This window comes from Trichomycterus rosablanca, chromosome 19, assembly GCF_030014385.1.
Source record: "Trichomycterus rosablanca isolate fTriRos1 chromosome 19, fTriRos1.hap1, whole genome shotgun sequence".
Classification (NCBI taxonomy): domain Eukaryota; kingdom Metazoa; phylum Chordata; class Actinopteri; order Siluriformes; family Trichomycteridae; genus Trichomycterus; species Trichomycterus rosablanca.
In genome coordinates, this window is record NC_086006.1 from 11,934,049 (window position 1) to 11,957,913 (window position 23,865).

A 23,865-nucleotide genomic window follows, 5' to 3' on the forward strand; every position below is an offset into this window, starting at 1 on the left:
TTACATCTGCAAGGTGGACCAACTAGGTAGGAGTGTCTAATAGAGTGGACAGTGAGTGGACACGGTATTTAAAAACTCCAGCAGCGCTGCTGTGTCTGATCCACTCATACCAGCACAACACACACTAACAGACCACCACCATGTCAGTGTGACTGCAGGGCTGAGAATGGCCCACCACCTAAATAACACCTACTCTGTGGTGGTCCTGTGGGGGTCCTGACCATTGAAGAACAGGGTGAAAGCAGGCTAAAACAGTATGTAGAGAAACAGATGGACTACAGTCAGTAATTGTAGTACAAAGTGCTTCTATATGGTAAGTGGAGCTGATAAAATGGACAGTGAGTGTAGAAACAAGGAGGTGGTTTTAATGTTATGGCTGATCAGCGTATGTATGTAATGCTCAAACATATCTTGCACAGATATGGTGTAATAGACTCTTCACAGCAGGACAAATACAAGTTAAATACTTGCCATATAGAAGCTGTTTTGTTCTGTTTTTAATACTGCATAAAAATTGGCTGTATTTTCTTGTCTAACAGAGAGAAATATATTTATATATGGTCACTCTACCATTGCTAAAACAAGAAATCTATTGGTGGACTTTTGCACAGTACTCTCTCTATCACGTGTACTTGATTGTCCAATTTTCTCTACTGTAAAAAAACAAGAGACTGGCTATTTAAAAAGTGAAAGAAAAAAAGAACATGTTCAGGCCTAGCTCAAACAAACACAGAAAACACTTTAATCTTCTTTACGGACCTCCCACCCGCACAAAAATGGGTGTAGGCTAAATAAAGGCCTACATAGGGTGTTGCAAATCATGTTTACACCCCACACAGAGCACAGATGTAGAGAATAAGAAAGCATTTGAGGATACAGTCTACTTTACATGACTGCAGCTTCAAATCCACACTAACATTTGTCTTTCTTTGTCTTTAACAAGCTGTATATCCAGTCATCTGTTGCAGATACCCGACTTCGTATAATTTGCTCCACAAACTGCAATTAATTTATAGCTTTAATATAATCATTTTATAGTAGTATAATACAACCCCAAATCAGAAAAAGTTGGGACAGTATGGAAAATGCAAATAAAATAAAAATGCAGTGTTCCTTACATTTACTTTGACTTTTATTTGATTGCAGACAGTTTGAACCTGAGATATTTCATTTTTCGTCTGCTCAACTTCATTTCATTTGTAAATATACCTCCATTCCTGCATTTCAGGCCTGAAACACATTCCAAAAAAAAGTTGGGACGGGATAAATTTAGGGCTAGTAATGAGGTGAAAAACTAAATAATGATGTGATTCCAAACAGGTGATGTCAACAGGTGATTGTAATCATGGTTTGGTACAAAAGCAGCATCCAGGAGAGGCTGAGTCTTTGATGAGCAAAGACGATCAGAGGATCTCCAGTTTGTCGTCAAATGCGTGAGAAAATGATTGAAATATTTAAAAACAATGTACCTCAAAGAAAGATTGGAAGGGATTTGCATATTTCTCCCTCCACAGTGCATAATATCATTAAACCATTCAAGAAATCGGGAGGAATTTCAGTGTGTAAAGGCCAAGGACGCAAGCTTAAGCTGAACGCTCGTGATCTTAGATCCCTCAGACGGCACTGCATCAAGAACCGCCACTCAACAATAGCTGATATAACCACATGGGTGAGGGATTACTTTGGACCTTTGTCAAGCACTACAATACAGAGTTACATGCACAAATGCCACTTAAGGCTTCTTTTTTGCACAGTAAAGTTTTATGTTAACCATCTCCAGAAGCGGCGTCGACTTCTTGGGGATCGGAGGCATCTAGGATGGACCATCACACAGTGGAAACATGTATTGTGGTCAGATGAATCAGCATTCCAGTTCTTTTTTTGGAAAAAATGGATGCCGTGTGCTCCGGACCAAAGACCAAAAGGATCATCCAGATTGTTATCAGCAACAAGTCCAAAAGCCAGGGTCTGGCTTTTAAATCTTTTAAGTGTGGTGAAAAGGAAGGGCAACATTACAAAGTGGTAAATGTTTTACTGTCCCAACTTTTTTGGAATGTGTTGCACACCTGAAATGTAGGAATGGATGTTTATTAATGAATGAAATGAAGTAGAGCAGATAAAACATGAAATATCTCAGGTTCATCCTGTCTGCAACGAATTTAAAAGTCAAAGTAAATGTAAGAAACTGTGTTTTTTTTTTAATTATTATTTGCATTTTCCATGCTGTCCCAACTTTATCTGATTTGGGGTTGTATAAAATGAGATAAAACTATGACATGACACCGTGTTTTAATGTTTCAAATAGAAGGTTCCTTCAGTCTTTCTTTCTATAAACAGAGCAGCTACTACAAAAATGATGGCTGCTTATATTGCATGTCAGAGATTTGCCTCATCCAGGCACCAGTTCAGTTACCCAACAGGCCTAAAAGGGAGTTCTCATCTTTTTACAGTTAAACCATTTAAGTGACTAGGTTAAGTTTATCATACTTTCAGTCAAACTTTCAGTTAAACAAATAGATTCACTTTTATTAGTGTGAACCAGGCCTTTTAAACGAGTTAGTTTATATCAGACGTTTAAGCGTATTCTATTGCACTGGGCATTAAAAGAAAAAAGGTTCACACACACACAGGTACATTAGGAAATATTTTACCAACAATACTAGTACTTGCCCCCTTTCCACTGGATGGTACCCTATGGTAAGGTATGTTTTAAATCCATGATTCCACATTTAGTGGTTGTTTCCATTGCCAAAGGACCCATACTGTATCTACGTTCCTGTGCTAAAGTTGATTACCCTTCTTGAACAGGGACAAAGTGATTGAACATACACCGATCATCCATTTTATCTGCTCCACTGACCATATAGAAGCACTTTGTGGTTCTACAATTACTGACTGTAGTCCATCCGTTTCTCTGAATGCGTTGTTAGCCCCCTTTCAATCTGTTCTTCAATGGTCAGGACCCCCACAGGGCCACTACAGAGTAGGTATTATTTGGGTGGTGGATCATTTTCAGCACTGCAGTGACACTGACATGGTGGTGGTGTGTTAGTGTGTGTTGTGCTGGTATGAGTGGATAAGACACAGAAATGCTGATGGAGTTTTTAAAAACCTCACTGTTACTGCTGGACTGAGAATAGTCCACCAACTACAAAGTGCTTCTATATGGTAAGTGGAGCTGATAAAATGGACAGTGTGTGTAAAAACAAGGAGGTGGTTTTATGTTATGGCTGATCGGTGTTTAACTCAAACATGAGCTGTCATCACTAATGCACTTTTAGCATTGACAGCGTAAAAAGCAAAGAAATTGATTTTGCTTATTACTTCTAAGTGAACTCCTACTTTCCACAAGTGCCCTTGTCTAGTAAACAGACAATAGCACAGTAGGTACAATAGAGATTTTTCTGAATTTGGATGTGTACCATAACACACTGTGGGGTACCATGCAATGAAGAGAGAGTATAATTGTTCATCTTTAAAAAATTCAGTTAAGTTCAATATTAAAAAACTTCATTATTTATTAACTGCTTTAAACAGCAACATCAAAATGATCCAACCTTTTAAAAAATTAGATTCACAATATAGTTAAGCAGAAGGGCAGTTCAATAGTTTTTTAGGTGCCCAACAAGTCCCACATGCTGAGTAGTTAAAAAAAATACACATTAAAGATCGATATTTAATACTATTGTATCACAAACTACTCCTGCAGTGCCAATTATTTTCCTTTTAACCAAAGTACATAAAACGTGAGCAAGTTAAACTCCTGCAACTTCAGAAAAATCTTTACTGATTCACATTATAGTATAAAATTACTTCCATAGTTTTCTATTTTTTTCCATTTTCGGATTTTACACCTTACTGTCTTTCTACTGTACTTGAAAGACATTGATCTTACTGGTATTCTTCAGCGTCTGTCGGCGGTTGCAGAACCAAACCCGCACCACTTCCCTGTCATAATTTAGTTGCTTGGCAATTTCTGTAATTTCTTGGCCAGTTGGAAGAGCATTTTTCTCAAAATAGCTGTTCAGAACCTCAATGGCCTGTGGTGTGAAGCTGGTACGCCGTTTTCGTTTTTTGGAAGGCTCTCCTCCTACAAATTCCATTAAATTCTGCTGTCCCTTCTGATTCCATAGCTCAGCCTCAGCAAGCCATCGCTCCAGGACAGGTTTTAGCTTTTGGGCACTCTTAGGTGTGATATCAAGCTTCTCAAACCTGTAATTAAGGTGCAAGTATGAAATCTAATATCATTGTACAAAAAGGTAAAGGAAGAGAAAAAACCTAACCTGCAGATAGCAGACTGGCTGTAGGCTGGTCCTTCCGTGGCTGTAAGAGCCTGACCCACTTGTGTTTGGGTTAGTCCCAATGAGAGCCGGCGGATCTTGAAGTTCTTGGCAAACTCGCGTATTTCTTCCAGGTTAATGCCTTCTTCTTCAGTCACCCCAGACAGAGGCTCTGGGTATACAAAAGGACAATAAACTCAGTAAATTATTTCTTGATTTTTGATGGAGAAGTACAAGGAAGACCAGAAACAATTGCACTGTGTTTTTGTACAGCTACAGAAAGCTTATGATATGGTGCCATGAAAGGAGCTGTGTTACTGTGTGAAGAAATCAAGAGAGAAGCATGTGAGGGTGGTGCAAGATATGTATGAGGAAAGAGCGACAGCAGTAAGATGTGCAGTAGGAACGACAGAAGGGGTTTAAAGTGGATGTGTGACCACTTTAGGGGTCAGTTCCGATTCCTTTTGTGATTTTGACGATCATGGACAGACTGACAGACAAGGTTAGGCTCTCATTGGGAATACAGTGGTACCTTGTAACTCAACGTCCCCTTAACTCAAAATTCTTTGTTGAGAAATTTGTACCCTTAGACTCAACATTACCCTTTAACTCAGTGTGTTTACCTTTAAAAAAAAACGTAACAATGAACAGCCGTTTTGTTCAGCGCTTCGCTTGAGAGGTACAGTAAGACGCCATCGAAGTGCGCACATAAGACGAATCTGCATTTGTGTGGAATAACCGTCAAATCCACTCTTAAAGCATCCCCATGTATCTGTGTTTAGCTGGATTTTCCTCCTGTTTCACTTTTAAACTTGTGTTATAGCTCAGGGTTCTGAGAAATTATAAGAGCTTTTTTTCGAGAGGGTCTAAAACGCTTATCGTAAAAAAAACAACTTAACGTGACTTAATGTATTAAAAGAACGACATAGAAACACTAAACCTTTTTTAATTATTACTGCTCATGAGTTCTCTCCACTAATAAAATTCCTTGCTCATCGTTTTAGTACAATAAGTCACGTTAAACTTTGTGCAACAGTTATTTATTTATTTTGTATTTATTTATTTTTTAAATGCATTTTCTCCTTTGTCTTTTGATTTTCTTGTCCAATTTTTACCCGATTGTGTTATGCTTCCTCTCTACTGGTGCTGACCCAGTAGTCGACTGCATTTTTTTCACCTGCACGAGGCGAGTTCATATGCAAATCAGCCCTGTGTACGGAGAGCCACACCCTGATCAGCATTATTCCTCTACTCTGTGCAGACACCATCAACCAGCTAGCAGAGCTCGTAATTGCATTAGTTATGAGGTCTCTCTCCGACTCCCTAACCCTGTATGAACAACAGCCAAACGTTGTTCATGTAGCCGCCCAGCCCAACCGGATGGCACAGCTGAGACTCAATAGAATGTATTCGATATCCCAGCTCTGGTGTGCTAGCGTTTTTTACTGCTGCGCCACCTGAGCGGCAGTTATTGATTTTTTTTATTGTTTTCAATTGTATTTTAGTGTTTTGATATTACATTTGTGTTATTTTCAGTGTATAAGTGTCAAAAACAACCCCATTATTTTACATAAACCTAAAATATATGCAGTTCCACAGGACCATGGAACACATTAACAGGTTTCCCATACATCCTTAGGGGAAGAAATACCCTGAAACTCAATGCCTTTAAAACTCAAAGCCACTTCCAGAACCAATTGACGCTGTATTATGTTGGCGGATGACATTGTTATTAGTCGCCAGAGTAGGGTGTAGGTTGTGAAGAGCCTTGACATATGGAGGTATGCATTGGAGAGAAGTGATCGGAAAAGTATACAAGACTGGAGATGGCAGAGATGAGAATGTTTTGGAGATAACGTTAGGGAGGAGAGATTGAGATGGTTTGGGCATGTGCACAGGAGAGGTAAGCATTATATCAGAAGAAGGGTGGTGAGGATGAAGTCACCAGGCAGGAGGAGGAGAGAAAGGCCAAAGAGAATGTTTATGAATGTGGTGAGGGAGGACATGCTAGGACAGGTTAGGCTGACAGAGAAGGATTCTCAGGACAGAGCAAGATGGAGACGAATGATCCACTGTGACAACCCTTAACAGGAACAGCAGAAGAAAAAGAAGGTCCTTCTAAAACACTGAATTAATTTAATTCTATAATAAACAATAATATGTTGTATACTTTATCATGGATATCATCCATTCTAAATTTCCTAATTAAAAACAAAGTTTCAAGTTTACATACTGAGCTGACCCACAGTGGGCATCTCTCCACAGGCAACAGGAATAGATGAGGCAACTGAGGGGGCTGATTTTCCATGGGATGGCTGTGGGGCAATCATAACTGGAGACTGTGCTATGGATACAACAGGAGCCTGTAGTGTCAATGAGAACAGCAAACTTAACCACATAACACAATCCATTTCTACATGCATCTACATTTAAAAACATAAAATGCCAAAAAAAAAAGCAGCATTTGGAAAAAAAAATACTGCACCACACCTGAGTGTTGTTCATGCTGTGTAAGAGAGTATTTTTCGGCAGGACTGTGGAGTTGGTGGTTGCAGCAACAGCACTAGGGTTATTCCCAATGGTGGCTATGACCTGGCCCTGGGGATTTAGCAGCAGCTGAGGAGCCACAGTGTGCACCTGAAAACCCTGAGCAGACAAGGAAGGTGTTAAGGATGCTCCAGCCAAAGATGCAGGGTTCACCAGCAAAGGCAGAGTGCCAATCACCTGGAGACAGTTGAAAATTGAATTAGATGTATATAAAAATACAGGGGTGCAAAGAAAGGCAGCTGGTGCCAAAAGACTGGACATGAATTTCTAAAGCAAACATGAATGTGTCATGTGTTTTCTTTCCTTTTAATTGACATTTAAATAAAAAAACACCCACTCACAAACACACCAGTTACACCAGTGGTACAATATATAAAGTATATACTTTACATTATACACCGATCAGCCATAACATTAAAACCACCTCCTTGTTTCTACACTCACTGTCCATTTCTTCAGCTCCATTTACCATATAGAAGCACTTTGTAGTTCTACAATTACTGACTGTACTCCATCTGTTTCTCTACATGCTGTTTTAACCTGCTTTCACCCTGTTCTTCAATGGTCAGGACGGACCACTATAAAGCAGGTATTATTTGGGTGGTGGCCATTCTCAGCACTGCAGTGACAATGACATGGTGGTGGTGTGTTAGTGTGTGTTGTGCTGGTATGAGTGGATCAGAAAAAGCAGCGCTGCTGGAGTTTTTAAATACCGTGTCCACTCACTGTCCACTCTATTAGACACTCCTACCTAGTTGGTCCACCTTGTAGATGTAAAGTCAGAGACGATCACTCATCTATTGCTGCTGTCTGAGTTGGTCATCTTCTAGACCTTCATCAGTGGTCACAGGACGCTGCCCATGGACAGCTGTTGGCTGGATATTTTTGGTTGGTGGACTATTCTCAGTCCAGCAGTGACAGTGAGGTGTTAAAAAACTCCATCAGCATCGCTGTGTCTTATCCACTCATACCAGCACAACACACACTAACACACCACCACCATGTCAGTGTCACTGCAGTGCTGAGAATGATCCACCACCTAAATAATACCTGCTCTGTAGCAGTCCTGGGAGAGTCCTGACCATTGAAGAACAGCATGAAAGGGGGCTAACAAAGTATGCAGAGAAAGAGATGGACTACAGTCAGTAATTGTAGAACTACAAAGTGCTCCTACATGGTAAGTGGAGCTGATAAAATGGACAGTGAGTGTAGAAACAAGGAGGTGGTTTTAATGTTTAACAATTTAACATTGCTTGTCCGATCCATAAACATGGCAACAATAAATTATCCTGATAAAACATCATTGGGACATCAAGGACGATTATATGCACTTGTATAAATGTCAAATAAATATACAGACAGGTAGCACATTAAATAAAAATACATTGATTAATAAATAATGCTGTTTTCTCACCTGACCCTGTGTATTTGTGATGATCTGGCTGGTGAGTCCTGCAACATTGGCGCTGGTGATAATGGGAGTTGTAGTAAGTGAGCTAATGAACTGTGGCTGAGCAGCCAAAGAAGCAGCACTGATCTGCAACATAAATTAGGTTTTTCTAAAATGAATAAAACACAACTGAAAGCCTCCACATTTTAATAAGTTTGCATTTTTTGTATTATCAAAACATTCATACCTATTGATAACCAAACAAGAGTACTCTTGCAAACAACATGAATACTATCAGTTTGCCACACAAACCCTGATGTGTTGGGCTGATGGTAGGGTTGTAGTACACATGTTGAATGCCCACAGATAATAAGGGCAGTATCATTACAGCCAGCAGTCCCGGTTCTGGGCTGCTTTGCTTGGAGTGGGGCAGTAAGAAAATCTGGGGGAAGGGGCAATGTCCACCCCAGCGGCCCCATAGGTTCAGAGCTCATTTTAAAAAAATGTCTGGCGCCCAGGTGGCGCAGCAGGATATTCCGCTTGCACACCAGCATAGAGTTTCTGAACTCCTCGGTTCTAAACTCTGTGTTGCCTCCGGTCGGCTGGGCGCCATCTAGCGGGCATAATTGGCAGTGCCTGCAGCAGATACAAATTGGCCACCGTATCTGCAGGGTGGGGGCCGGACTATGTGTGGGTGGGTGGGTCTTCATACGCTGTGTAAGGACCCTGATTGACGGAAGAGACGCCTGTGCAGAAAGCAGGGGCGAAAAGAGGAGGGCTGTGTTGAAAGAGGCGTGTACAGCGACGTGCTCTCCTCGGATGCAATCTGGTATCTCCCAGCAGCGGAAGACAAAAAATTGAGTGCGCTAAATCGGGAGGAAAATGGGGAGAAAATGCATAAAAAAAAAATAAAAAAAAAGCCTTTGCTTGCGTTGCGTTTGGGGGGCAAACGCAATAGCCAGACAACTGAGTTAAAGTTTCTCTGATCAGCATGTTGTGCTCATAGACAGTTGTGTTGAGTACCCACTGACAGACGTCAGAGAAGGGACAAAACTTAAACCGCTGACAGGTTGTCAGGTGGCCAAGATTTTTTATGCCATCTGGTGTGGACCAACCGAATGATAAATATTTTTTCCAATTGGGTAGAATAATTAAATAATTATTTTACTACAAATTTAATAATCATTATGAATTTGCCATTATTATGCAACCTCAGACTGAACATTAAAGCTGTAAGTCCACTGATGCACAGTGTTAACTTTTTCCACTAACTCACAATTGCAGGGTTGATGGTGAGGTTTGCAGTCTGGAGTGTGGCAACTGATGGAATGGACTCGGTGACCTTGTCCAAGGCTGGAACTGCTGTGGCATTGCTGGCTGGAGCAGCCTGTGTCTGCTGAAACGACTGCAGTGCAGCTGCCTGTGGCTGCAGGAGCATCTGTGCAGATGACGGAAGCCCAGGCTGAACTGAGTTTAGAACAGCGGCAGCTACAAGGAGAAAAAAAAGAACCAGCAAAAAGGTCAGACTAGTTTCCAACCAGTTCCAGGCCATATCACTAGCAATTACTAACATCTGGAAAATTACGGTTAACAGAACCGTAACCTTTTGTATACAAAACACATAACTTAGCTTTATGTTGATCGTTTGTTGAGTAAAACAAAGAATACTGATGGTTGGTTGTCGATTACAAACAAAATCTCTAGCAAGCACATATTACAAAAGACAAAAAACTAAAAGACAAAAACGTTTTGGGTATAAATTGTTTGTGCAAGTCTTCAATCCAAAGAAGCATGCTGAAGTTCTGCAATTACTGACTGTAGTCCATCTGTTACTCTACATACTTTACATACTACATACTCTACATACTACATACTACAGGTATTATTTGGGTGGTGGGCCATTCTCAGCACTGCAGTGACAATGACATGGTGGTGGTGTGTGTTAGTGTGTGTTGTGCTGGTATGAGTGGATCAGACACAGCAGCGCTGCTGGAGTTTTTAAATACCGTGTCCACTCATTGTCCACTCTATTAGACACTCCTACCTAGTTGGTCCACCTTGTAGATGTAAAGTCAGAGACGATCGCTCATCTATTGCTGCTGTTTGAGTTGGTCATCTTCTAGACCTTCATCAGTGGTCACAGGACGCTGCCCACGGGGAGCTGTCGGCTGGATATTTTTGGTTGGTGGACTATTTTCAGTCCAGCAGTGACAGTGAGGTGTTTAAAAACTCCATCAGCATTGCTGTGTCTTATCCACTCATACCAGCACAACACACACTAACACACCACCACCATTGTCAGTGTCACTGCAGTGCTGAGAATAATCCAACACCCAAATAATACCTACTCTGTAGTGGTCCTGTGGGGGTCCTGACCATTGAAGAACAGGGTGAAAGCAGGCTAAAAAAGTATGTAGAAAAAACAGATAGACTACAGTCAGTAATTGTAGAACTACAAAGTGCTTCTATATGGTAAGTGGAGCTGATAAAATGAACAGTGAGTGTAGAAACAAGGAGGTGGTTTTAATGTTATGCCTGATCGGTGTATTATACAATAATTAATAAAATATAATTTCTGTGTTCAGATATGAATATGTGGTTATAAAAAGTCTACACAACCCTGTAAAAAATACCAATGTGGCAAATAACATCATAGAAGTAAGTAATTTATATTTAATAAGATTAAACTTTGTAATAAACAATGAATGTATTAACCCCTAATTTATAAAACACTGGGTTAACCAATTAGTAACTTACCCTGAAGTCCAGCAAAAGGCAGGTTGATGAGTCCTCCAGCTGCACCACCAGTGTCAAGTCCAGTTAGAGTGGCTATTGTAGCTGCCGGTAAGGTCAGAATGGCTAGTCCACCCTGTCCAGTCACAGAGCCAGCCATACTAAGTGGAATAAGCAGGGGCTGACTCAAAGGGCTCGGCTGGGCCATCATACCAGTCATCAGAGTGGCCAGGCCATCCTGGGTTAAAACCTGAATTGAAAAAAAGTTAAAGGACCAGACTAGAGACACAAGCATCTGTACAAAATATTGACAAAGGTAAGCAGAAACAGAACTGAGCACTTAAGCTATAGTTACACTGCACGTTTATACAAGTGTAAATTCTACTGTCTTTTTCCCCCAAACGGTAGCATATGTAATTGTCCTTCAGTCGTTAAAATGATCCACACCTAGGGCTAGGTGGTATATTGTAAATATGGATATATTCGATATTACTTTTTACACGAAGTTGAAAATGACCATATTCGATATATTGAGTATGCATAGAATACACAGGTTACCATTTGAGAACGTTTAAAACACAAAAGCGCTAAGCGGAACGCTTTTCTTCGCATATGAGCATGGAAACTGAATCACTGGGTCAATGAGTCAGAAACGACTCTTTTTAGACTAATTATTAATTGGATGACCTCCAAGGTAAGCTGTAGTTCTGGTTTTATACTGCTGTGTGGTTGATCTGGGTCACGGTGCTGCTGTTCACCGTGTGCTTTCATTTTGTAATGATACCAAAGCATTATCAAATATTAAACGTTTTCGGGATTTTTTCGATGCTTATTTATTTGAAGTAAAATAGACAACATAAATGTGATTGTAAGATTCTGCTGGTTTGTTTAATATAAATAATATGAATACAAATACAGCCTTGTAATTATACAAAATATAAACACTGTAATTAGTCAGAATTTATCAGAACTACAGTGTTTTGTGTTTTTAAGATACCATAAACAATAGAAGGTAAAAATACAGGCAGTGGCCTGCCATTGTACTTTAAGTTTACATTATATCGTATCATATCGTATCTCACCACTTCTCAAAAGCATATCGAGGTTTTTTAGCCATATCGCCCAGCCCTATCCACACCATTAGCTTTAAGCTGTACAGTTACTTCTATCTTACCTGTGGAGAAGTCTGAATAGTAATAGGCATTCTGGTCTGTGGCTGGGCCAAGGAGACATTGATGGGGGCTGTAACAGTCTGGGCAGAAGAGGATACAGCCTGGGTTGAAACTGTGGACATGAACATAAGGGTAGTTGAAAGTTCTAAACTGTAATTAAAACAGAAAGGTCTCAGTTTGCAAGAAGTAGTAAACCCTTAGTAATAACCTGGATTTCTATGCTGATAACTAGTAAAATGTGGTCTGATTTTTATCCATGTCACAATTACAGACAGACACAATGTAACTGAATTAATACAGTCTGCACACCTCTTTTACCTTCTCCACGTTTTATTACGTTACAGACTCATTCTATAATAGATTGAGTTCTTTTTTTTTGCCTCAAACATCTACACACAATCACCAATAATTACAAAGTGAAAACAGGATTTAGAAAATATGCAATTTTATTTTACTGACAAAAATGGTTTATTTAGGGGTTACATATCTGGGCACACCCTTAGCCTAACACTTGGTCAATGCACCTTTGGCAGCAATTACAGCTTCGAGGCATCTTGGGAAAGAAGCTACGAGCTTGGCACACTTGTCTCTGGACATTTTTGCCCGTTACTCTTGGCAAATCCTTGCAAGCTCTATCAGGTTGGATGGGGAGCGTCGGAACACAGCCATATTCAACTCCTAACACAAATGTTGGATTGGATTCAGGTCTGGGCTCTGGCTGGGCCACTCAAGGACATTCACACACTTTCTCTGAAGCCACTCCTTTGTTCTCTTGGCTGTGTGCTTCGGGTCTTCGTCATGTTGGAAGGTAAACCTTCGCCCCAGTCTGAGGTCCAGAGCGCTCTGGAGCAGGTTTTCTTGTGTACTTAGCTGCATTAATCTTTCCCTCTATCAGGACTAGTCGCCCCGGTCCCGCTGCTGAAAAACATCCCAACATCATGATGCTGCCACCACCATGCTTTACTGTAGGGATGGCGTTAGCCAGGTGATGAGCGGTATCTCGTTTTCTCCAGACATGATGCTTGGTATTCAGGACAAAAAGTCCTCTAGGTGTCTTTTGGCAAACTCCAAGCGGGTTGTCATGTGCCTTTTACTAAGGAGTGGCTTCCGTCTGGCCACTCCACCATAAACGCGTGATTTGTGGAGTGGTGCCTGGATGGTCGATCATCTCCACAAGGATACACAGGAGCTCTGTCAGAGTGACCCTTGGGTTCCTGCTCACCTCCCTGGCCAAGGTCCGTCTTCCCTGATCGCTCAGTTTGGCCGGCGGCCAGGTCTAGGAAGATTTTTGGTGGTTCCAAACTTCTTCCGTTTACGAATGATGGTGGCCACTGTGCTCTTTGGGACCTGTAAAGCTGCAGCAATTTTTCTGCACCCTTCTCCAGATCTATGCCTCGACACAATCCTGTTTCTGAGGTCTGCAGATAATTTCTTTCACCCCATGGCTTGGAGTTTGCTCTGATATGCACTATCAACTGTGGGACCGTATATAGGCAGGTGCTGGCATTCCACAATCATGTTCAATCAATTGAATTTACCACAGGTGGACTCCAATTAAATTGTAGAAACATCTCAAGCAGTATCAGTGAAAACAAAATGCACCTCAGCTCACTTTTGGGTGTCATATCAAAGGGTGTGAACACTTGTGTACATATGATATTTTACATTTTGATTTTTAATAAATTAGCACAAATGTGTAAAAACCTGCTTTCACTTTGTCATTGTGAGCTATTTTGTTTAGAATTTTGTGACAAAAAATATCTCAAATTATTATAGAATGAGTCTGTAATGTAATTATACGTGGAGAAGGTGAAAGGGGTGTGCAGACTTTCCGGCTTGACTGTATAACACAAACATTCTTTAATTGAGCACAGTGAGTAAACATCCCTAGTGCGGTAAGAAAAATTAAGTTAACCTGTGTTTGTTCATTAGGATTTTAACGTTATGCTTACATTCATGACAGGACAAATAGTTAGGTTACGCATTCATAGATTCATCAGTTTAAGTTCAATGTCAAACACTGTTAAAGGTAATTCTGTATCTCCAATTCACCTAATGTACTTAATTGTGGGAGGAAAACAGAGCTCAAGAGGGAAACCCATGCAGACACAGGGAGAACATAAAAACTCCACACAGAAAGGACCCAGACTGCTGTGAGGTGACAATGCTATTTGCTAAGCCACCATGCCACCCAAGTAAACCTGTGTGTTAATGACCTCTCCAAAAGTTAAATGGCTAAAACTGTTTAATTAAGAAGATGAGATATTTAGTGTGGGGTTGACAGATGCTTTGCTAAATAAATAAAAGAACAAGGCCTGGCACCTGACACATCTGTTCTTCTCAAGAAAGACCGGTGGGTGTGAACCATGTCTTGAGACAACTTACAGAATACCTCAGAAGAGGTGTTACAGAGATGCATGATGCCGGAGAAGATTACAAAAGCACTAATACACGATCAGCCATAACAGTAAAACCACCTCCTTGTTTCTACACTCCATTTTATCAGCTCCGAGAATGATCCACCACCTAAATAATACCTGCTCTGTGGTGGTCCTGTGGTGGTCCTGACCATTGAAGAACAGGGTGAAATCAGGCAAAAAAAAAGCATGTGATGAAACAGATGGACTACATTTAGTAATTGTAGAACTACAAAGTGCTTCTATACGGTAAGTGGAGCTGATAAAATGGACAGTGAGTGTAGAAACAAGGAAGAGGTTGTAATGTTATGGCTGATCAGTGTAGCTAGACAATGGTGTGATATACTAGCATGCATGCCCTAGCTCACACTCACCCATTCATTCTCACACAAGCACGCACTTTCTTTGTTCTCGACACCTGCACACACAAAAACACACATTTACTCTCATACGTGCACATTTACACTTACAGGCACAGAGACAAGTGCATCTGCCTTTGTAAATACTCCTCCTAAACATCTGCTTACTTTGTTTTACTATCATTATTATTATTTTTTTAATTCTAAATTCTATATAATAGCGCATGGAAACACAAAACATAATACATTAATTATAACTGATTTAAATTTAGTTTTATTACTTTAACTGACCAGGAGTATTTTCAACTGCAATAGACATTTTTATTCTCTTTTTTAATTTTTTAAAAACTATTCAAACAGTGTCCACATGTCCACGGGGGCTGGCATGGTGGCGCAGTGGGTAGCACTGTTGCCTCACAGCAAGAAGGGCCTGGGTATGCATGTTCTCCCTGTGTCTGCATGTGTTTTCCCCGAGTGCTCTGGTTTCTTCCCACAACTTTAAAGAAATGATGTAAGACTAATTGGAGCTAAAATTGCCTTAAGTGTGAGAATGTACGTGTGTGTCTGTGTGTGTTTGATGAACCCTGTGATGGGCTGGCAACCTGTCCAGGGTATTTATTGCCTTCGCCCAATGAATATGACCCACCATTACCCCGACCAGGATAAAATGGATTAATTTATTATGTCCATAGGGAGTGTGGTCCTATTGTATCTGTGTAAATTGGTGCCACCTGTGTACAAATAACAATGATATGAACAAGCATAAGTACATACACTATATTGCCAAAAGTATTCGCTCGTCTGCCTTCACACAATTGTGAATTTGAGTGACGTCCCATTCTTAATCCATAGGGTTTAATATGATGTCGACCCACCCTTTGCAGCTATAACAGCTTCAACTCTTCTGGGAAGGCTTTCAACAAGGTTTAGGAGTGTGTTTATGGGAATTTTTGACCATTCTTCCAGAAGCGCATTTGTGAGGTCAGACACTGATGTTGGACGAGAAGGCCTGGCTCGCAGTCTCCGCTCAAATTCATCCCAAAGGTGTTCTGTCGGGTTGAGGTCAGGACTCTGTGCAGGCCAGTCAAGTTCTTCCACACCAAACTCACTCATCCATGTCTTTATGGACCTTGCTTTGTGCACTGGTGTGCAATCATGTTGGAACAGGAAGGGCCATCCCCAAACTGTTCCCACAAAGTTGGGAGCATGAAATTGTCCAAAATATCTTGGTATGCTGAAGCATGAAGAGTTCCTTTCAACCCCACACCATAATCCCCCCCTCCACCAAACTTTACACTTGGCACAATGCAGTCAGACAAGTACCGTTCTCCTGGCAACCGCCAAACCCAGACTCATCCATCAGATTGCCAGACGGAGAAGCGTGATTCAGTCCAGTGGCGGCGTGTTTTACACCACTGCATCCGACACTTTGCGTTGCACTTGGTGATGTAAGGCTTGGATGCAGCTGCTCGGCCATGGAAACCCATTCCATGAAGCTCTCTGCGCACTGTTCTTAAGCTAATCTGAAGACAACATGAAGTTTGGAGGTCTGTAGCAATCGACCTCTGCGCACTATGTGCCTCAGCAACCGCTGACCCCGCTTTGTCATTTTACGTGGCCTACCACTTTGTGGCTGAGTTGCTGTCGTTCCCAATCGCTTCCATTTTGTTATAATACCACTGACAGTTGACTGTGGAATATTTAGTAGCGAGGAAATTTCATGACTGAACTTGTTGCACAGGTCGCATTCTATCACGGTACCACACTGGAATTCACTGAGCTCCTGAGAGCGACCCATTCTTTCACAAAGTCTGCATGCCTAAGTGCTTGGTTTTATACACCTGTGGCCATGGAAAGGATTGGAACACCTGAATTCAATGATTTGGATGGGTGAGTGAATACTTTTGGCATTATAGTGTATTTTTCACACCAGTGAATAGGAATACCAGTACAAACTGGAACAGTAAACCTACTAAATATATAACCAAAATGTGCCCGTGTTTGACACTTCCACTTAAGTTAGGCACATCTTTAGTGGTTCTTTACCTGTAGACATGGTACTGGTTGCTGCTGGACTGTTCTGACTGCTGACTTTAGTTGGCTCGAGAATTTGCCCTTTTCCTTCCTCTGCCCCTGCTTCAGCCTTTACACAAGCCCCAGAGAAAGGTGAGTCCACTTCTACCTCCAAAACTCTAATGGTCTCCTGACCTGACATGACAATCACCTAAAACAAGAAAGCATTGCTGTTTTTTCATGTTTTAGTATTAAATACAACAATGAAATGTGTTAGATCCACAAACAAAAAGCAGTTCACATATACAAATACTATATAATATAGGTGGTCCTAGCAAACCTACTGAAATTCAGTTAACAAACAGTTAGTCGAAATGTCCAAGATGTTGAAGTTTAAAGCAGCTAAAAACACTACTTGGAAAACTCCCAACCAATTCTGTGGATGCAGAGAGTTTTTGTATTTGAGATGGAGCAGGAAGCCTTGCACTGTCGCTGGATGTTTTAGGTTTACATTCAACCGTTAAGGTAGGCCGGTGGGTGTATTGTAGGTTCAATTTATTCTATTTACTCTACAACCCTAAATCAGAAAAAGTTGGGACAGCATGGAAAATGCAAATAATAAAAAAAACACAGAGTTTCTAACATTTACTTTTATTTCATTGCAGACACATGCAACAAATTTACCACTTTGTAATGTTGCTATTCCTTTTCACCACACTTAAAAGACGTTTTGGCACCAAGGATACCAAGTGATTTTGTGTTTCAGCTAAAATACTAATAAACAAACAAACAAAATGTGCAACAGTACGGGGTCGTCGTTGTCACATTTTTCGTTTCAAAATTCTCCACACATTCTCTATTGGGGACAGGTCAGGACTGCAGGCAGGCCAGTCCAGTACCCGTACCCTCGTCTTCTGCAGCCATGCTTTTGTAATGTGTGCAGCATGTGGTTTTGCATTGTCTTGTTGAAAAATGCATGGACGTCCCTGGAAAAGATGACGCCTTGAAGGCAGCATATGTTGCTCTAAGATCTCAATGTACTTTTCTGCATTAATGCTGCCATCACAGAAGTGTTAATGACCTTTGCCAAAGGCACTGACACAGCCCCATACCATGGCAGACCCTGGCTTTTGGACTTGTTGCTGATAACAGTCTGGATGGTGCTTTTCGTTTTTGGTCCGGAGCACACGTCCTGATTCATCTGACCATAATACACGTTTCCACTGTGTGATGGTCCATCCTAGATGCCTCCGAGCCCAGAGAAGTCAACGCTGCTTCTGGACATGGTTAACATAAGGCTTATTTTTTGCACAGTAAAGTTTTAAGTGGCATTTGTGCATGTAACTGTATTATAGTGCTTGACAAAGGTTTCGCAAATTATTGAGCTATTGTTGAGTGGCAGTTCTTGATGCAGTGCTGTCTGTGTGATGCACTGAAATTCCTCCTAATTCCTTGAAGCGTTTAATGATATTATGCACTGCAGAGGGAAAAGTATGCAAATCCCTTCTAATCTTTCTTTGAGGTACATTGTTTTCAAACATTTCAATCATTTTCTGATGCCTTTGTTGACAAACTGGAGATCCTCTGATCATCTTTGCTCATCAAAGGCTTTCCTGGATGCTGCTTTTGTATCAAACCATGATTACAATCACCTGTTGACATCACCTGTTTGAATCACATCATTATTTAGCTTTTTCACCTCATTACTAGCCCTAATTTGCCCCTGTCCCAACTTTATTTGGAATGTGTTGCAGGCCTGAAATGCAGGAATGGAGGTATATTAATAAATGAAATGAAGTTGAGCAGATAAAACATGAAATATCTCAGCTTCATCCTGTCTGCAATCAAATAAAAGTCAAAGTAAATGTAAGGAACACTGCATTTGTATTCTATTTGCATTTTCCATACTGTACTAACTTTTTCTGATTTGGGGTTGTATTTAATAACTGCCATAAAATGTTTTCCCACCATGCATGAGTGACTACAGGGGGCAGCTGGGCAGGTGAATGGTGAAAAAAAAATGAACACTAATGCACATTATCACATACAGTGAGAAATCACTGAAATTTGGCAAGCAGAGTGTCCACTAAGTTCCACAGACATCAGTACAGACAGCTGCATTTCCTGACCCATTATGAAATGGTAAAATTTTTTGCTTAATGCTTCTCCTACATTATCAAAACAATTTTGATAAAGTTGGGGGTAAATATCATCATTCATTGATGACCTGTTCAAGTACTTGGGTATTTTAGTAATCATGCCTATTCATGTAACTGAGCTAAGATTACAGATTCCATAAACTCTTCAATGTACATTCTTTTTTTGTACATGTTCTGCATCTGTCTAAAGTAGGCTAGGCACTGGTTTTCAGTGAGCAGCATGGCTGCTACACCCAAACCAAATCTACCTGATTTAGCAATTTGATTGGCCAACCTCAGTTAAGCTGATGTGTCCTGTGCTGGTATGTCGACTGCCTTGCCACAACACTAGAGGCAGCACAAACATACCTCTACATCCAGTCAGAAGGTCTGTATAGTTATTCAAAACTGCTGTACTTTAAAACAATAGCCTAAAAGTGTAAAATACAACAATTTTAGCACATTTCTGAACCAAAAATGCATTCAACAATATTATGATTATAATAGGGACTTTCAAGCAATAATCCACGAATTACTTTTTCATTGAGATATTAAAAGTATGAGGTGACAAAAAGGTCAAATTATCTTGATTTTCAACATGAGAACACTAGTAAAAAAAGGGGAAAAGTGTGTCAAACTTTATTAGTCAGAGACTAAAAAAGTGACTAGAAAAAAAAGCTATGGAAAGTACCCATAAATGATATTTGTACCTTTTCAGTTAAACAGAACTGTGGTTGTTGTTTAATCAGAATCAGATTTATTGGCCAAGTACGTGGATACACACAAGGAATTTGGTTCCGGCTGATGGTATCTCTCTAGCAGTGGCGGCTGCTGGTCTTTCAAAGAGGGGAAGCTCATTGTCGGCTTACATCATAAAATTTGTCAATTTATTTACACATAAATTCTGCCCTCTGTTCCTTTTACAAGAAAATGGCCTGAAATGGGTTGCAGTTTGTCTTTCGACTTCACTCGCAAAATCCACGATGGGACTGAAGCTCCCAGTGATTAAGTGACTAATGAAGTGTATTGCTTTGGCAATACGAATGTCCCTATTTGTCATGCCAATAAAGCTTCTTTTGAGTTTGAGTTTGAGAAGTGACGGTGTAGCGCTCAAACTAGCCGTCAATCAAAACGGGATTCAGCCTTTCCACTGATCCTCCAATCATCTTGCAGAAGCTCAGCGTCCAGACCCGCCCACAGCCCCATTCACCCCATTCACTGCATTGTGCTGAGCTTCCCTTGCAGTCTTGGAGAAATCGCCACTGCTCTCTAGTATAAATCCAGTATACAAGCAATGTACACGTTGCAGACAATGCACAAGAACATTAAACATAAAAATATAAGACTATATACAATATATAGAAAATGTATGGACGTGTGCATGTATGTATGTACAGTATTCAGTGACCAATGTATGTATACAGGTGCTGGTCATAAAATTAGAATATCATGAAAAAGTTGATTTATTTCAGTAATTCCATTCAAAAAGTGAAACTTGTATATTATATTCATTCATTACACACAGACTGATATATTTCAAATGTTTATTTCTCTTAATGTTGATGATTATAACTGACAACTAATGAAAACCCCAAATTCAGTATCTCAGAAAATTAGAATATTACTTGAGACCAATACAAAAAAAGGATTTTTAGAAATGTTGGCCAACTGAAAAGTATGAAGATGAAAAGTATGAGCATGTACAGCACTCAATACTTAGTTGGGGCTCCTTTTGCCCGGATTACTGCAGCAATGCGGCGTGGCATGGAGTCCATCAGTCTGTGGCACTGCTCAGGTGTTATGAGAGCCCAGGTTGCTCTGATAGTGGCCTTCAGCTCTTCTGAATTGTTGGGTCTGGCGTATCGTATCTTCCTCTTCACAATACCCCATAGATTTTCTATGGGGTTAAGGTCAGGCGAGTTTGCTGGCCAATTAAGAACAGGGATACCATGGTCCTTAAACCAGGTACTGGTAGCTTTGGCACTGTGTGCAGGTGCCAAGTCCTGTTGGAAAATGAAATCTGCATTTCCATAAAGTTGGTCAGCAGCAGGAAGCATGAAGTGTTCTAAAACTTCCTGGTAGACGGCTGCGTTGACCTTGGACCTCAGAAAACACAGTGGACCAACACCAGCAGATGACATGGCACTTCAAACCATCACTGACTGTGGAAACTTTACACTGGACCTCAAGCAACGTGGATTCTGTGCCTCTCCTCTCTTCCTCCAGACTCTGGGACCTTGATTTTCAAAGGTAATGCAAAATTTACTTTCATCAGAGAACATAACTTAGGACCACTCAGCAGCCTTTTTGTCTTTAGCCCAGGCGAGACGCTTCTGACGCTGTCTCTTGTTCAAGAGTGGCTTGACACAAGGAATGCGACAGCTGAAACCCATGTCTTGCATACGTCTGTGTGTGGTGGTTCTTGAAGCACTGACTCCAGCTGCAGTCCACTCTTTGTGAATCTCCCCCACATTTTTGAATGGGTTTTGTTTCACAATCCTCTCCAGGGTGCGGTTATCCCTATTGCTTGTACACTTTTTTCTACCACATCTTTTCCTTCCCTTCGCCTCTCTATTAATGTGCTTGGACACAGAGCTCTGTGAACAGCCAGCCTCTTTAGCAATGACCTTTTGTGTCTTGCCCTCCTTGTGCAAGGTGTCAATGGTCGTCTTTTGGACAACTGTCAAGTCAGCAGTCTTCCCTATGATTGTGTAGCCTACAGAACTAGACTGAGAGACCATTTAAAGGCCTTTGCAGGTGTTTTGAGTTAATTAGCTAATTAGCGTGTGGCACCAGGTGTCTTCAATATTGTACCTTGTCACAATATTCTAATTTTCTGAGATACTGAATTTTCATTAGTTGTCAGTCATAATCATCAACATTAAAAGAAATAAACATTTGAAATATATCAGTCTGTGTGTAATGAATGAATATAATATACAAGTATCACTGTTTGAATGGAATTACTGAAATAAATCAACTTTTTCATGATATTCTAATTTTATGACCAGCACCTGTATACTAGGGCTGGCACCGATCCGATACTCTGTATCGGTCCGATATTGGCCCAAATCACTGGATCGGATATCGGAAGAAAAAAAAAGTGTAATCCTGATACTGTTGCTTAATGTAAATAACACTTAATGTAAATAACACTTAATGTAAATATGGCCATTCAGAAATAAAAACACACTGATCTACTTAAACTTTTAGCATCTTAAAAAAAACCATCTACTACTGCCACATCTAAAAACACGGCGTGTTTTACATGTCTACAACTGAAAGACGTGGACGTCAATCAAATGCGATGGACCGATTAGAATTGACGCAGAGTTTGATTGAGATTTTCCGTTAAATTTCTGTCACGTTTTTAGATTATTAAAAACCAAAGCGCGCTTATTAAAAAACCCTGCTGGATTTTGAAGAGGACATCTGTGGCTAAACGGGAAACAGTGCAGTTTATTTTATTTCATAACACTAATGGATTAAATGTCATTGAGGATGTGAGAGATCTCCAAGCTGGGACAAGATAGATACATTTGTTTATCTTTTATTATTTAATTGTTTTACTTTTATTGTTTATAAATAATATTTTGTATTATTTATTTTATTATTTTTTCGCTGCCTCTTTAAGGTGTAGACTTGAGAGATCTAGAATTTTATATTGAAATTATAATTTATTTGTTAAATACAGATAAAGTTGCACTTCAAATTTTATTTTAAATGTTTGTACAGTGCTGTTAAACAAGACAAAAATGCTGCTAAATGTTGTGTGTAAAAGTGAAAATAAAAACAGCAGTTTTGCTGTGATGTTGTAGGTTCTGTATTTATTCCTTTAGAATATTTGTTTCACAGTCTGAGCATTGTTATTTAGATAGCTAGTTTAACCATGGTGCATTGACACATGTATTATTACTGCTTAGTTGTTTGAGAGGAGAAATGACGTATCGGACTGGTATCGGTATCGGACATAAAAAAAAGTGGTATCGAGCCAGCCATAGTATGTACATATAAGCAGAGGTACACAATATATGTTAACATACCAATGGCAATATACAGTAATATACAGATAATGTAGGCTAGCAGCGTCTGAAACTGCTTAATTCTTAACGCCATGTCAGCTGCTATTATCATGGCTAGCTAATGGTCATTAAAAGTCAAAGTGGTGGGTTGACTTACTTTCATAACAAGTCCGAATGGTGGTTAGAGTGATTATGTAACAATGAGGGTGTAGAGTTTGAATTATTTTTTCTTTATCTTTCCTTATATGGCGTTTTTAAGTGTAAGTGCTCCATAAATTTAAGGAGTTTTGAGAGGGTACTGAGGTGTAGATTTCCTTGTAGCTGTTTGTACTGTGTAATTTTGTACTGATGGTGTTCATCTGTTGTTGTTCTTGTACAGAATTCATCAAAGCTGAAAGTGATACCTGCTCATTAATAGTGAGTGATGCATCATTTGCAGGATGGTCCTCTGAATCCATCGTTTAACCATAAATCGGGTTTGACATGACAACTTTTGCCAGCACCACCTAGGGCAAAAAAATAAATAAATCAGTATTTCCAGAGCTCAACCAGGTCAAGAGTTCAAAAAAGTTCCCACAAAATGTTAACGCACAACACAACACAAGTTAAAGTACACATATCCTACACCATTTTCCAATTCTGTGTGATTTGTTTAAATGCTGGAGCACAACAATTTTCTTCATTACTCTACCACCTTTTCCATTTTAATAACACTTCGTAGATTATTAGACTGGTTATGAATAACCAGAGGCACCAGGGGCCTGGATGTCAGCTATATTCAGCAAAAAAAAATT

The 23,865-nt window shown here is 40.2% G+C and overlaps 1 protein-coding gene across 1 annotated transcript; it reads right to left on the reverse strand.

Moving 5' to 3' along the window:
- Nucleotides 1-3,539: 3,539 nt before the first annotated feature.
- On the reverse strand, nt 3,540-23,558 carry pou6f1 (POU class 6 homeobox 1). The gene is made up of 10 exons (XM_063015806.1): nt 23,476-23,558; nt 16,945-17,122; nt 12,125-12,234; nt 10,975-11,200; nt 9,494-9,705; nt 8,242-8,364; nt 6,771-7,004; nt 6,514-6,643; nt 4,284-4,452; nt 3,540-4,212 (listed from the first exon to the last, which is right to left on the reverse strand). The coding sequence occupies exons 1-10, from the start codon at nt 23,527-23,529 to the stop codon at nt 3,867-3,869; spliced, it is 1,782 nt and encodes a 593-aa protein (XP_062871876.1). The 5' UTR covers nt 23,530-23,558; the 3' UTR covers nt 3,540-3,866.
- Nucleotides 23,559-23,865: the final 307 nt, after the last annotated feature.

Excerpts from the sequence above, each read along its gene's own strand:
- pou6f1 (XM_063015806.1), bottom strand. The coding sequence starts at position 23,529 with ATGGATTCAGAGGACCATCCTGCAAATGATGCATCACTCACTATTAAT. Across the intron at positions 6,644-6,770 it reads ACAGCATGAACAACACTCAG|GCTCCTGTTGTATCCATAGC; the intron begins GTGTGGTGCAGT and ends TTGACACTACAG. Across the intron at positions 4,453-6,513 it reads GCCCACTGTGGGTCAGCTCA|AGCCTCTGTCTGGGGTGACT; the intron begins GTATGTAAACTT and ends TTGTATACCCAG.